Here is a 15,858-nt window from a genome sequence, read left to right as displayed (position 1 = left end):
TCCAAGTTATGTGTTGTTTTGCCATGATGAGTTTTACTCATCTTTGCAACAGCATTCCCTTTTTTCTCCCAGTGTGGTCATTCTTACCCTGTTCTAAATTTTCTTTTAGGTACGCAATAACTGTCTGGTATTTTGATGCAGATGAGAGAGCGCGAGCTAAAGTGAAATATCTAACAGGTAAGCATTTGGGGCCTGGGTACACTAGAAGGAGGAGACCCCACAGCCAGGCGCGGCTTTCCATGAGCCAGAACGCTTGCCCCTTGTTTTCGTCAGATTCTTAATTCCCCTATTTAGAAGAGGGCTGCTCTTAAGTCACCTTCATTGTTACCTTTAACCATCAAAATTGCCCATAGGTGAGGCAAGTCTGAGACAAAGCAATCTGGGGAAATGGTTCAAACAAGCTGAGTTTTCTGTGATTATCCTTCTCAGTCATAGGCTGTCTTTGTCTCATTCTCCCCATGGAAGAAAGGTAATATCCTTTCCTCTTTAGATGTAGATGCTCTGGAGAATAATCCAGGTCTCCCGCGTTAAATGTGGATATGAAGAAAATTAACGCAAAGGAGATGGATTGAGATGCTGAAATCAGTAAATCTGACAGGCACGCAGAGTCCGTATCTGCAAGTGGCGTCCAGTCACCCCCACTTGTGGACGCCCTCCTGGAGCACTTGGGCCAGAGGTTTCCAGGACTGCTGACCTGTCTTTTCTTTAACCCCACTTTGTATCTCACAAATCTGCTCAAGTTCACATTTCTGATTTGACTACCTGTACTGTCACCAGCCATGGATAATCCCACATCAGCCTTCTATAAAACTATAAAAATTGAATATTCTTAAGTTTCTGTTTATTTTCAAAGTCACTGTTTGTGACAGATACCTAGTAGTGTGCTTTCAGTGAGGCTGAACACACTGCTATTAATATTTTAAAGCAATTCAGTTTTTCAAAAAAAATAAAAGACAAACATCATTATCCCTGTGTAGAGAGTGGTTTTCCCCTTTAAAAGGTTTACTAGTCCAGAGTCCCTGCATTTACTGTAATCAACCCTGAGGGTAACTTTTGGGAATCTGGGTGTGATCACTCTCAGATGACGTGTGTTTGCAAGTTGAAAGGCTGTGCACACTGTTAGGAGCTCAGTGGGATGCAGGAACAGAAGCTCTCTGGTACTTAATGAATTTTTTTTTTTTTTTTTACTTTGCAGGTGAAAAAGGTGTGAGGGTCGAACTCAATAAACCTTCTGATTCGATCAGTAAAGACGCCTTATAGAGCCTCACCCAGCAATACCCAACTCACCTGCAGTGATTACTGCCGCTGTTTGTGAATTGTGAATACACATAAATGGGAGAAAGAAAAATAGCCAGCCAGCTGGCAGTTTAAGGAAACAGAAACAACTTTCTTATGTTGCATCAAAACAAAGATTTTGACTGTGTGGCTTTGTACTGCATGATTGACTCCAAACCTGTGATGGGAGGAATATGAGTTATCAACTAAAAGTGGTGTTCACATCTGGACATGAAATAAGTGCCCTAGGTAGAATTTTTTTCATTCTTATATTTTGCCAGATCTGTCATCTAGCTGAGTTCATTTCATCTCTCCCTTTTTTTATATAGTCAAGTTTGAATTTGAAATAATTTTTGTATAATCAGGTACAATTTATCAAAACTGAATTGAGAAAAAATTACAGTATTATTTCCCAAAATAGCATCAATCTATTTTTGTAAACCTCTTCGTACTATTAAATTTTGCCCTGAAAAGCCTCTTATAATGATTGTTGCCAGTGACTAATGATTAATTTTGTTTTTACTTAAAATAAGAAAAGGAGCACTTTAATCACCAACTGAAAAATCAGATTGTTTTGTAATCCTTACACTAATTTGAACTCTTAAAAGACTGCTGCTGTTGTTTTTTTGACATTGTTAATAGTGATACGTAACAGTAAAACCGTCACTGTTTACTTTACCATTTACTACCAGTAACTTTTAGTTCCTGTTTTATAAGAAAAATACACAGTAAAAAGGTTTTATCTTTTAAGTTACATTAAAAAAAAAAAAAAAACACACACAAACTACAGTGACTGGCACTAAATGAACTTGAGGTTACCCTCCTCAGCATCAAGTTCCCAAGATAAAGGGCTTTCTTCTGCTTTCAGGTACATCCCAGAGACGTAGAACGGACTGTCCCCTTTCCTAGACTTTTCCTTTTGCTTCCTGTCAGGTTGATTGTACTCTTGAGTTTTGCTGTTTTCTTCCTACTTCTGTGCCCATCTGGCCAGCAGGTCGGAACCTCATTCTTGTTGGGTAGCATCAGGGGGAGACTGTGCCTCCAGACCGAACGGTGTTGTTGCAGACCTAACATCAGTGACTCCTCAGGCCACTGCTGGTGCGCTCCCCAGAGGCGGTGCTCTCCGTCAGTGCTGGAAGTTGGGTGTTCAGCTTAAAAATCAAAGCATGAAGCAAAAACCAGATAACTTCTATGAGTCTTCTTTTTTATTTTTCAGAAAAAAGAGGGAATCCTACAAAATCACGTAAGTCCTCCCAGACTTGTTATCTAACACCTGAATTAGGATGGATGTCTTAGACTTCAGTTTCCTAGGCTGTTTAGCAAAGCCCAGAAGGTAGTATCTGTATTTTGCATGAATTATGGGTGTAAGACCTTGCCCACTTCAGTTTTCTATCTCTGTCCTTGATCTTCTTTGCCAAAATAATGTGAGTGTACAGAAATATTTCTGTATATTTCAACCTATGACAGTTTTAGCATCTGTATAGTTTGTATTCAATTAGAGACCTTTTCTATGGAAAGCTCAGTAATTTTTATTAAAAGATTGCTACTGTTCATGTAAAACATGAAAAAAAGTTGTTTAGTGAACTGGCAGCATGGATTTAGGGTGGGATTAAATATTCAGTATTGTGCTCTCACTTCGGAGAACTTGCAGGAGACAATTGTAGTGATTGTTGGTTTTCCTCACCCACTGCAGTTTTGTTCCACTTCTTTCCTAGTCCCAGATAATATTAGTACAATGCAACATCTCAACAGTAAGTGCCTCTGCCCCTGCTCTCCCCTCCCTCCCCAGCCTGGTCTGCAGTGCAGTGCACTGCCTTAGGCCACAACTCAAAAGCGCTATTATTTTTAGGTTGAGTAGAAATTGTATGATGTTGGTGGGAGGTTTGTTTGTCAAGGTGTACAGTAACAGCCTTTTAATCTGGGAGCCCCTGTGTCATTCAGATACGTATTTCTGCAGTTGTGCAAAGTGTCAGATTCTACTGTCCGTGGGTTGTGCTTGCCTGACAGGTTTTAAATTTTGTTGTGGGATTTTTTTGTTGTTTGTTTTTGGAAAAGTTTATAATTTCTTCGAGATTGTTGTGAAAGGATGGAGAAATCACGATAGCCATTTCTTTTAATATCCATTTAAAATCTGTTCTTTTCATGTTAGTGGGACTGTTAACTTGTCACCAAGCAGGACTCTATATAAAACAAAATTTAAAACTATTTGTGGCCTATATGTGTTTAATCCTGGTAAAAGATAAAGCTTCTAATGCTGTTTTTATTCAACATATTAACCAGCTGTAAAACACAGACCTTTATCAACAGCAGGCAAAGAATTTCAGGATTTACATACAGATAAACTATAAAGTCATGTAATTTGAAAAGCAGTGTTTCATTATGAAAAAGCTCTCAAAATGCTTGTAAAGCTAATCTAATTAAACAGATGTATAAATGTTCTTGAAAAAATTATGCTTATTTCCACCTGTCTCTTGTTGTTTTTTGATCCTTTATCATACACTGATTTTCATAATGGGCTCCTCCATCAGATAATGTGCTTTTCTCTCACTCATCTCTGGCTTAGTCCGGAGCATTTGGTACTTTCTATAAATGATAACAAGCGAAAGAGAACAGCAAACATGGAGTGTGACAAGTTTAGCAATCCTGGGAGTGGCTGGACTGCCCGTGGGATCCATAAGCTCTGTATTTGTATTCTCAACATTTAGGTTCTTGCCCTTTTAATAGGGTTTTTTTTTAATGACTGTAATACTCACACTGTTGAGCCTATCTCTGTTGCCCGTCTTCTGCAAAAACGAAGGGCCATGAGGTCTATCTCTTAACTGTCACAGGTATCCTGTGTGTATATATGCAGAAAAGTATAACCGGTGTGGTCATGAACTAAAGAGCTCTTTACAACATGAGGTCAATATACATATTCATTTACCTCTTATTTAAAATATTTTTTGGTGTGGTGTTTTTGTTATATTTCAGCCTATCTTAGGGCTTCCCTCAATAGCTCAGTTGGTAAAGAATCCGCCTGCAGCGCAAGAGACCCTGGTTCGATTCCTGGGTCAAGAAGATCCGCTGGAGAAGGGAAAGGCTGCCCACTCCAGTATTCTGGCCTGAAGAAGTCCATGGGGTCACAAAGAGTCAGACACAACTGAGCGACTTTCCCTTAGGGCATTTGTAAAATTCTACTGAAATATAGCTGAATGGATTAAAGGGGAGGGCCAGTGTGAGTTAGGGATGAAAACTGATTATTTTTGGTATTGTGGCAAAAAGAGCACAGACAGGATTGACAGACCTGTTTAGTTCTGACACAACCACTGAATTGTGTGACCTTCAGAGCCTTTTGCATCTGAAAATAAGCACAGTGGCTCCAGTCTTACAGAAAGAGTTGTATGCAACCCAAGTGAAACTCAGAGTATTCTCAAGATGCAGAGGGTCTGAGAACGTGAGCTCTATCTTGGTTGTGGATGGATATGTATTTATGTAAATATGTATTGATGCCATATATTTAATAATTGTACCTGGGTTTTTAGAAGTACCCAGTCTCCACTGCTTCAGGAATAGGCTCTTAGGCCTCTTACTGTCAAGAATGCAGTCCCCAGATTCTGCCGTTGATTTTAAAGCAGAGTCTTTTCATGATCAGTTCAGTTCAGTCGCTCAGTCGTGTGCTACTGTTTGTGACCCTATGAACCGCAGCACTCCAGGCCTCCCTGTCCATCACCAACTCCCAGGGTTTACCCAAACTCATGTCCATTGAGTCAGTGATGCCATCCAACCACCTCATCCTCTGTCGTCCCCTTCTCCTCCTAGCTTCAATCTTTCCCAACATCAGGGTCTTTTCAAATGAGTCAGCTCTTCACATCAGGTGGCCGAAGTATTGGAGTTTCAGCTTCAACATCAGTCCTTCCATTGAACACCCAGGACTGATTTCCTTAGGAGGGACTGGTTGGATCTCCTTGCAGTCCAGGGGACTCTCAAGAGTCTTCTCCAACACCACAGTTGAAAAGCATCGATTCTTCGGAGCTCAGCTTTCTTTACAGTCCCACTCTCACATCCATACATGACTACTGGAAACACCATAGCCTTAACTAGATGGACCTTTGTTGACAACGTGCTTTTTAATATGCTGTCTAGGTTGGTCAGAACTTTCCTTCCAAGGAGTAAGCATCTTTTAATTTCATGGCTGCAGTCACCATCTGCAGTGATTTTGGAGCACCCCCAAAATAAAGTCTGACACTGTTTCCACTGTTTCCCCATCTATTTGCCATGAAGTGATGGGACCAGATGCCATAATCTTCGTTTTCTGAATATTGAGCTTTAAGCCAACTTTTTCACTCTCCTTGTTCACTTTCATCAAGAGGCTCTTTAGTTCTTCACTTTCTGCCATAAGTGGTGTCATCTGCATATCTGAGGTTATTGATATTTCTCCCGGCAATCTTGATTCCAGCTTGTGCTTCCTCCGGCCCAGCATTTCTCATGATGTACTCTGCATATAAGTTAAATAAGCAGGGTGACAATATACAGCCTTGATGTACTCCTTTTCCTTTTTGGAACCAGTCTGTTGTTCCATGTCCAGTTCTAACTGTTCCTTCCTGACCTGCATACAGATTTCTCAAGAGGCAGGTCAGGTGGTCTGGTATTCCCATCTCTCAGAATTTTCCACAGTTTATTGTGATCTGTACAAAGGCTTTGGCATAGTCAATAAAGCAGAAACAGATGTTTCTCTGGAACTCTCTTGCTTTTTCATGATCACCAGAAAGGAAATTTCATCTGGAACATGGCAGTGTTCAAGGACACACCATTGGACCAATGATATATATAAAGGGCCTGGCCTCATGAGCTGGGAAGAATTTTACAAGTAAAAAACACTTAAATATAAACCAGGTCATAAGACACGGAGGGCCTAAACAGCTGCAGGCAGCTTCTTATCAAGTGGATCATTTCTGAGCTCTGAACAGGTGTTATAGACGTTATTGGATAAGGAGTTCCTGGATGAGGTCTATATTTATTGAGATTAGGCCTTTTTTTTTGCCAAAATTGTCTTATTTCTATGGTCTTCTATAGAATAGCGTTACAGTTTTTTTTAAGTCAGTTACAAATGCACTTGTAGGTTAAGTCAGCTTGTTTTATGTGAGGCTTGGTAAGAAAAATAGCCCCTTGTGTTCTTCCCCTGAGAAAAGATTTTAACTCTTTTCAGTGATTTTTTGGGCATGTGCCCAATTGCTGTGCTTAGTCACTCAGTGGTGTCTGTCTCTGGTGACCACATGGACTGTAGCCCACCAGGCTCCTCTGTCCATGGGATTTTTCAGGCAAGAATACTGGAGTGGGTTGCCATTTCCGTCTCCATTTGTGCTCAGTTAGTTCTGAATAATACAGTTGCGTTGCCACGTTCTAGATTCTTCATTATCTCCAAACTTCTGTACGTGGGAGGTAAGGATACAGGTGTCTCTCCAGCCCTCCTCCTCTGCCTCTACCATACCTCCCTGACCTCCTTACATAACTGTCTTGTAACTTTAGATCACATGAATAGTTAAAAGACTATTTGGGACATCCCTGGTGATCCTTTCCTGGGGGCCAGTGATTAAGACTCTGTGCTTCCACTGCAGGGGGAGAGTTCCATTCCTAGTTTAGCAACTAGATCGCACATGCCATGTGACACAGCCAAAGCAAAAGAAAAGAGTATTTGTGCTATTCAGAGGTGAGATATAGAATAAATCACGATGACTTTCATAGTTCACTTTTTTCTTAATGTCTTGCTTGATCGTCTGTTTCAAACCCCCAAGGCCTCCAACCTGCAGGAACCAAGTGTGGTTGTGCTGTCCGCCTGGAGCACAGCTGTCTCCCCTGACCTCCTTCCACGTTGTTTTGGAGGTCCTGTCGCTCCTTTCTGTGGGGTCTTCGCTTCCTGGGTCCTGCGTCTACTCTCACGGCTTGCTTCCTCAATCTGGTGTAGCATGTCCTTCAGTACTTTCTGTGAAAGAGTACCTGGGAGGTAAATTTTCTTTTTTTTAACTTTCACATTTAATCGGTAATTTGCCTGAGTTTAGAACTCTAGCTCGGAAGTAATTATCCTTCGGGATTTTGAAGGCATTGCCTAGGTTCTAAGTTGCAGTGTGGATGCTGAGAAATCTGAGCCATTCCTATTTCTGACTCTTTACACGTAGTCTGCTTTTCGTATGTGGACACTCAAAGAATAATTTCGTGTCCCCAGGGCTGTGACAGCGTGCCTATTCTCAGCCACTATGACAGGCATGCAAACTGTAAACTCAGGCCCTACATTTGGGGGCATTTCCTTCAATTATTTCTCCCCTCCATCTTCTCTGCTCCTTCTGAACTCCTGTTGTCCAGACAGGGAAAGGGAAGCCTGGCATGCTGCAGTTTATGGGGTCGTGAAGAGTTGGACATGACTGAGCGACTGAACTGAACGGTTGACCAAACATTCCACCTCAGGTGTGAGCCTGTCACTGTCAGCTACCACTGTGTGCCTTTGTCCTTTGCTTTGAAGATATCTCATTGCCAGTTCTCCAAGGGTTTCACATGTGCTGTCAACATTTTTAATTTTCAAGAGCTCTTTTTTGTTCTTGAAATTTTTTAAATATATGAAAACCTATTCCATTTAGTTGATATAGTATTTAACATTTTTCAAATTTCTGTTTTAGTTTTTTGTCAGGTTAGACGTTTTCCTCCCAGGTCTGACCATTCTTGCTTGTGTGTTCATATTTAAGGCGAAGTACTTGAGCTTCTGGCTTTCCAAGGAATCTTAGTTGCTGCCTAATCTGAATCTCTTTCATTATCTTCCCAACAAAGTCACCCATAACCTGTAGCGATAGCATAACTGTGAGACACAGAAAAAAGTCCAACTTATGTGCAGAGAAATAAGCATCTGAAACTAGAGCCAGCACCAAAATTCCTGTGAAGGCCAAGAGTCAGGTGGAAACTGTATGTTAAAGAGTCAGGGCAGTAGGGGCCTAGTGGTAGCAGTGTCCAGGGAAAAAGCGGGGACCCCACCACAAGTGTTGGAAATACTGATACATCACACCAGTGCATCACCAGTGCTGGCCACTGGGGCATCAAGGGGAGGCTTGGAAGTTCATGAGATTGAAGGAGGCTGCTTGAGGAAGGCACCATGTCAGAGAGGGAGAGATGTCTCCTGGAGGCTTGAAGGTAAAATGGAAGGGAAGCAAGGGTCTTAGAAAAATAAAATTATAGAATCAAATGAGATTGCAAATCTCTCCCATCTCACAAATACGTCCACTCTGAGAAATACTGTTTTTCACTGTTTAAACAGAAGAAAACACTCTTGATTCAGAAGCCTTTCATCTTTGCCTCTATCAAGCCAACTGTTTTTACAAGTCAAGGAAAATAATACCTTTCAAAATGAGCAGAATAGGGAAGAAAAATAGTTACAAACTACTATTTATAAGGAAAAAAAATGAGAATTATAGCTGATGAAAATTCTTTCCTCAACCATAAGGCAACTGCAGAATGTTCAGTGTGAATGAAATATCTTTAAAAACAGGACTTTGCAGGAATAAAAATTAAAACCTGAAATGCAAAATTCAAAATCTCAGAACAAAAATGGACCAAAAGAAAAAATCCCTCAGGAAGCTGTGAAACAAGAATTGATGTAACTCCAGCGAAGAAACTGAAGACGACAGAATTACCTGAATTTAAGATTAAACTGTAAGATACACCAGGAAAAGTAAATTCAACTGAAGATATAATCACGGTCATTGGGGAAAAGTAGGAAAGCAGACCACAATGCAATACAGAATAGTCACAAAGGGTTAGAAAGCAGAAGGGGACACATGATGAGCATATGTGTTGTTTAGTGGCTAAGTCACGTCCAGCTGTTTGTGACCCCATGGACTGTAACCCACCAGTCCCCCTTCCATGGGATTCTTCAAGCCAGAATACTGGAGTAGGTTGCCATTTCCTTCTCCAGGGGATCTTCCCAACCCAGTGATCAAACCCCTATCCCCTATCTCCTGCTTGGCAGGCTGATTTTTGACCAGTGAGCCACTGGGGAAGGCCCTGTGTTGCAGTATGCTTACATGAAATAGCAACTAGAATGAACAGTTTACAAATAGCAACATGGGGGACTCACAGACATGATAAGCTAGACTCCATCCTACCATCAGGGATCCTGTGAAAGTGAAAGTCACTCAGTCGTGTCCAACTCTTTGCGACTTCATGGACTATACAGTCCATGGAATTCTCCAGGCCAGAATACTGGAGTGGGTAGCCTTTCCCTTCTCCAGGGGATCTTCCCAACCCAGGGGTTGAACCCAGGTCTTCCACATTGCAGGCAGATTCTTTACCACATGAGCCACAGAGGAAGTATTTGAATATCTTAATGTAACTGAACAAGTGTCTGGGTGTATCCTACTGAATTATTTCAAATGTATACAAATACATGTGAGGAATCTTGTTAAAAAGGAAATCCAGTTTTCTTTCATGTTTAGTTTGCAAGAAATGCTTATAACCTGGAATGATTTGGGTCGCAAGAATATCTGTCTTGAAAATACATTTTGATTCTTTGGAGAAGTATGGAGAAGAATCAGTGTTACATTAACATGTTTTTGCAAAAGCAGTTAACAGTGAAAGTTGAGAAGTGCCTAGCCATTTGATGCACTTAACACAGAATTTAACAGCCGCCTCTTTGTTCTACTAGACCTCTGATACAGGGGCAAAGGACATTACATCCTAGGAAGCTTTCAGACTAATCAAGATGATGAGAGCAGAATAATAAGTACTAGACATTCAAAGGAAGAGTACTGTGATTTTGAAAACAGTAGAAAATATAGGTCCCACCTTGTCTGGAAGACTTCCTGTTGGGGGTTACCGTGTTTTGCCATATTGGGTACTGGTTTCTTGCAGAAGACTGCACATTAGTGTTCAGAGTAAAAGGTGAAATATAAACAAGTTTAGAAGATTAATGTAGATTAGTAGGTCTACCTTAGGTAGACCTGTAAATCAGTCCTTTTTTGTTTGAACAAGCACCTGTCTTTATATGTCAGAAGTGAAGTGAAGCGAAGTCGCTCAGTCGTGTCCGACTCTGCGACCCCACGGACTGTAGCCTAATAGGCTCCTCCCTCCATGGGATTCTCCAGGCAAGAGTACTGGAGTGGGTTGCCATTTCCTTCTCCAGGGGTTCTATGTTAGAACCAGTCACTATTATTCCCATTGCTGAAGTTTCTTTCTCTCTTTGGCTTTGCTTTGCCTTCAGTTTTTCAGAGATTTAATTTACTAAGGTGGTTCAGATGGTAAAGAATCTGCCTGCGGTGCGAGAGACCTGGGTTCAATCCCTGAGTCGGGAAGATCCCCTGGAGGAGGGCATGGCAACCCACTCTAGTATTCTTGCCTGGAGAACCCCCATGGGCAAAGGAGCCTGGCCGGCTACCGCCATGGGGTCAGAGTCGGACATCAGTGAACTAAGCACAAGAGCGCCATCTGGTGTTCAGCAAGCAAGAGGTAAATCCTTTGGTAGGTTTAGCACCAGAACCGAAGGAAGCAAACTGCAGCTTGTTGTCTGTATTGCAGTCTACAGCACTGTACACTTTGATAAGGATTCCTGAATCACTAAAGATCAAGTTTTTAACTTTTCATATCAAAAGATATGAGATGATGTGTATGTAATAACTAACAGTGGAATGTTACAAATAAAAAGCCAGAGCTAATCACCACATGGCATCCTTTACCATTTCAGTTCCCTAGAGAATTTAATCTCCCTGGTGTCTCAGATGGTAAAGTATCTGCCTACAATGCAGGAGACCTGGGTTCGTTCCCTGGGTCAGGAAGATCCCCTGGGGAAGGAAATGGCAACCCACTCCAGGACTCTTGCCTGGAGAACCCCATGGATGGAGGAGCCTGGTAGGCTATAGTCTATGGAGTCAAGAGTCTGGACATGACTGAGTGACTTCACTTTCAGAGAATTTAATCTGCAATAATAATTGTCTAATAGAGTTTTACTTCATCTGGTGGATATGCTACTAGTCAACAAATACAACAAATTTCCAAAAAGGCAACAATAACCTCAAGGATAAAAAATCAAAACAAAGAACAACAGGAACTCACTGCCCCTCAATAAGGATTAACTGCAAAGAGCTCAGCTTCTTTTCAAGGCAGCCCAGTGAGGAGATCCTGCAGGTATCCCAGGTATAGGATCCCAGCTGGGTACTAAGTCTGAGGGAAGTTATAGCTCCTGCCTGTTTCACTGTGACATTCTTACTTAAAACTCCCATAAGCTTCGGAAAGAAAAGAAAATCTCAGAGCTTTTGGACCATGGGATAAAGTCTGCTTCCCTTCCCTCATTTCCCACCTCTTCAAATGAAGGGCAGTAACATTTAAAAGTTGACCCCTAATGATCTCTTCAAATGAAGGGCAATAACATTTAAAAGTTGACCCCTAATGATTTTTAAAAGTGAAAAACCAACAGAATGTAAAACTATTGTTCTTAATATAAAACAGATTTGCGAGTATCAGAATTTTTAGATATTGACATGAAGTCTTATTTAAATTCCAAATTTTAAATTAACTTGAACTTTCTTGCCAGTTAACATATTCCCATCATCCCTTAAAACTGACCAATTCTTATTTTACAACCTAAATATTTCTGGAAGCCATCTTCTCTCCATCCCAGCCATTGCCCTTCCCCCTCTTGCCACCTCCCGGCGCCCGCCCCCAACACACACACACACCATGAACCCTTCAAAACACTTCTCAGATGTTCTTGGCTGGTGTATATATAAGCCTTTCCAATCCCCACAGCCCCACCCCAACGTGAATCAACAGATGTGTACTAACAGGGACTATACGAAGGACGTAAGTGGAGAATGCAATAGATGGGTTTTTCAGCCTCAAAGGTTTACTTGAATCTGTCCTGTCTACCATTTCACCCTTCACATTTTACTCTGTTCATTTGGAGCAGCTCAGTTTTCCCAGCAGAATGTGCTGGACTGCTGCCAGACCTTAGTGTTCCTTCTCTCTGCAAGGCCCTTTCTCTCCATCCTGCTCTGGACTAACTTGACTTGCTCTAGAACACTCAACTTGGGTATAGAATTTGTCTCCTCCATCTCCTGAAGCCCTGGGCTGGGCTGATTGTCCTTTCCAGTTCCCACAGCACTTAACTATTTTGAAATTAATCTGCTTTTGTTTCACTCCCTGATAGGTTGTACTACTCCTTGAGGCCATGGGCGGGCTATCATATACTTCATAGCACCAGAGCTTTGTATGGTTTTGGCACACAAAAAATGTTTCCTAAACAAAATTTGTTAAATGATCTTGTATGAGAGTATAAATGTATATATTCAACATAATACACATTTTAAGTCATTTATAAATATTTATTAAATACTATTAACTTCATGCTTCAGAAGAATCAAAACTCATAAACACTCACTGAGATAGGCTAAAATGAAAAGGACAGAACAATAATGTCTCATACATTGCTGGCAGGAGTGTAAACTGGCAGGATTTACTGAAGCTAAACAGAAGGCACCTGATGACCCTGCATTTCCAGTCTGGGGATATGGTCAACAGAAACGAGTAAGAATGTTCTTAGCAGCACTGTTCACAGTGGCCAGCCCCAAACAGGAGATGATGCCAATGTTCATTAATATTAGAATGATAAACCGGCATATTCACACAAGTACTACAGAGCAATGAAAAGAATGAACTTCTGTTACCCATAGCAACAAAGATACGACTTCATGAAGTTCAAAAACAAGTAAACTAACTTGAGGTGACAGATGAAAACAGTGGTTTCTTGGGGGCTGTGTGTGTTGACTAGAAGAGACGCCCATGAGGACACCTTCTAGGGTAACTGAAATGCTAACTTCTAGTGATCACACAGAGAGGAACCCAGCTGCACCTATGTATGTAAAAGTCATGTTGCAATGAAGTTAGGAAAAAGAAAAAACTTATGAACTAAGGCCTTGAAAATATGCCAACAGGCTGGCGTTACAGCCATGAGACAACAAAGTAAATTTCATCAAGCTATCTTTGTCCCTTTGTTGTAACATAAAAAAGAATATTTTTTAAAAGAAGAAATACTTTGCATAGGCAAAATGGTATTCCTAAATGGTTTCAACTTTGGCTTAAGGTTCATAATACTGTTTCCAGATGATGTTTCACTTGTACATAAACTAGGCAACTTTGTTATGTTACTTAGCATCTAAAATTTTGAGAAAACAGCTAAGCTCTGGCCTACAGAATTACAGTAGCTATTTGTTACTAGCGATATTCCAAAAGAAATTTATTTTACTATACTTATCTATAAGTAGATACTATAAGTATCAATATATAGAATACATATAATATCTATATAATATTTACTATAAATATCTATTTACTATAAAATCTGCCACCTTTTAGTGAAACAGAAAAATAAAAATCTTTATAATACAGGAAATATTAAAATTTGGAAGAAAAAACCCAAAAACCGTGAGTACCCTAAAACAACTAGTTCGTAATTTTGGTCAATATGTCTGACACTATGGATATTACCAGTTCTGGGAATGAATTTTAATATTAATAAATATTCAATTTAACTAAATACCTGACAGAATTCCTCACTGAATGTTTTAAGAAAAATAAGTAAAAAGATTAACAGATTTAAATACTTTTAAAAGCCAGAAAGAAGTATCTAAATATTATACATGAAATACATCCAGAAGAAATTCTGGGCTCCAGTGTACGTAAGACAAGAGTATACAGCACCTCTAGGCAAAATATTTTTTAATTACAATCTCATATATGTTTATATAAAGTAGAACATTTAATATTGATGAACTAGATTATAACCTGCAAATCTTATTAATCAGAAATTCCTGAGGCAATAAAGGCGGACACTGGAGGCCCATCATTTTTCAGAGATTTGTTTCAGCTTTTGACTTGGGTGCTATCACGTTCAAGGCACCAGTCCAAGTGCTCATTAATCTGTGTCTCTGAAACCTCATCCTGACACACAGGACAGTGAACCACTCTGCTCTGACTAGATGAACTGCTGGGATTCTGAGCTGCAGCTGGAGGATGTGAACTACTCTTCAGATCATTACCACCACTCTGGGTTTGCTCTTTCTTGATAAAAAAGTTGTCAAAAAAAGTCTTGTCTACTAGCCTGGGTCGTTTACTTGGGAGTTTACCTTCAGGCCCACTTGCATCCTGGGGCGCAGTGACAGATGTCGACTCCATGGCTTTTAAGGAATTTCTTAGCGATATCTTAGAAGATGTAACCCTCCTTTGAGAACCGGAAGAGACTGACTTTGTAGTGCTGTCGCCCACTGTGAGACTCTTTGCTGGAGACCCACTCACACTTCTGAAAGCCTTGTTGCTGGCAACGGATACTTTAGAGAAGTAGTTGCTTAAGACACTTTGATGACTGGTACTGAGAACAGGGGATGCTACGGAAGTCTTTTTACTTGGACCATTCTGTTCAAATTTCACCTCAGTTTTAGAATGAGGTCTCAGGGCATTTGCTGAATTGTTTTGACTTAAAGGCTCTTGAGTTTCATTAATAGCATGTGAAGTGATACATTTCCCAGATGAAAAATTGCTGGTTTCCCCTAGGACATAACCTTTCCCAGTAAAGGGGATTACCAGCTGTTTCTCCCCTCTGTTCAGTCTGTCTGCAAAAGAAGCAAGATTTTTCCTTGATTCAAAATTTATACCATAACAAGTATCAAGCTAATGGATAGTTTTTCCAAATGAAGGAATACTGTTTTGTTCTAACTTAGAACTATACTGTAATTCTCTATTAACAGGAGGACAACCTTCAGCAGTCAGAAAGCTCTGATACTGAGAACATACAAAGGACAAAAACACCCTCTCTTCAAAACAAAACACAAAATACCATCTCATACTTTTAGATAAGCAGTTCAATCACGCAAATATCAATAGCAGAATAACTTTTATCAAGAAAACTGCCTTTAGTACTCTTAACCACGTCCCAGATGGGGAAAATCTGCTACTGCATTATCTTCCCAGCTTACAAAACAGGATATAATCTTTCCACATAAATTCTTCTATAGCTTCTCAACTTAGTAAATGTTTCAGATTTGAGAAAGCTCATGTCCATGAATCCTTATCACATCTAATCAACAACTTCCCAAGGGAAGAAACATTACCTTTAGTAACCTGGTTACCCCTTCAAAGGGCAGTAACTCTGAACTGCAGAGGAAAGGGGTAAATCTTGAAGTGTTAGCATATACATGCCATATCCTTTTCCCATTCTTCTAATGAAAATACATACATCAACAGAAGTTGCTTGGATAGACTCCAACTGATAGGAAGGGGTGTAGCTAGGACTTACATTCCGGGCATTGTTATTTGAATTACTGTTTTTATCTTGACAATCTTTTTTTTTGCCTTCTGTTTCCTAATGACCCAGTGAGTCAGGAGAGGGAAAGGGACTTCACCCTTAAATTTTAGCAGTGGAAACTATTCCCACTTTTTCTCACATGTACATAAGAGCAAAATATATTTTTCGACCACTGTTTTATGGACAATGGGATTTTTTTCCACTTTAAATCCATACTTGAAAACATCTACACAAGAAACACTCTTTAAGCTTTATCTTTTTTTTCTTCAAAAAAT

General features: G+C 40.3%; 2 protein-coding genes across 3 annotated transcripts in view; one reads left to right on the top strand and one right to left on the bottom strand.

The window, feature by feature from the left end:
• The window catches only part of EGLN1 (egl-9 family hypoxia inducible factor 1), a 49,417-nt gene extending 45,691 nt beyond the window's left edge, over positions 1-3,726 (top strand). The window contains exons 4-5 of the mRNA XM_027962458.2: positions 110-177; positions 1,196-3,726. Of these exons, the coding sequence (XP_027818259.1) occupies positions 110-177; positions 1,196-1,260 (133 nt within the window). The 3' untranslated portion in view covers positions 1,261-3,726. The remainder of the gene's footprint in view (positions 1-109; positions 178-1,195) is intronic.
• The window catches only part of SPRTN (SprT-like N-terminal domain), a 69,382-nt gene that overhangs the window by 43,143 nt on the left and 10,381 nt on the right, over positions 1-15,858 (bottom strand). The window contains exon 6 of one of the 2 annotated variants that reach the window (XM_027962457.3): positions 12,588-14,891. The exons of the other annotated variant lie outside the window; for it this stretch is intronic. Coding sequence (XP_027818258.1) covers positions 14,146-14,891 — 746 coding nt within the window. The 3' untranslated portion in view covers positions 12,588-14,145. Of the gene's footprint in view, positions 1-12,587; positions 14,892-15,858 lie in introns of those variants that run through there. 2 annotated transcript variants of the gene reach the window in all.

The sequence above is a fragment of the Ovis aries genome, chromosome 25 (assembly GCF_016772045.2).
Source record: "Ovis aries strain OAR_USU_Benz2616 breed Rambouillet chromosome 25, ARS-UI_Ramb_v3.0, whole genome shotgun sequence".
In the NCBI taxonomy this organism is placed as follows: Eukaryota; Metazoa; Chordata; class Mammalia; order Artiodactyla; family Bovidae; genus Ovis; species Ovis aries.
Note: the sequence above shows the minus strand (reverse complement) of the source record. Positions and strands in the feature narration are given on the sequence as shown.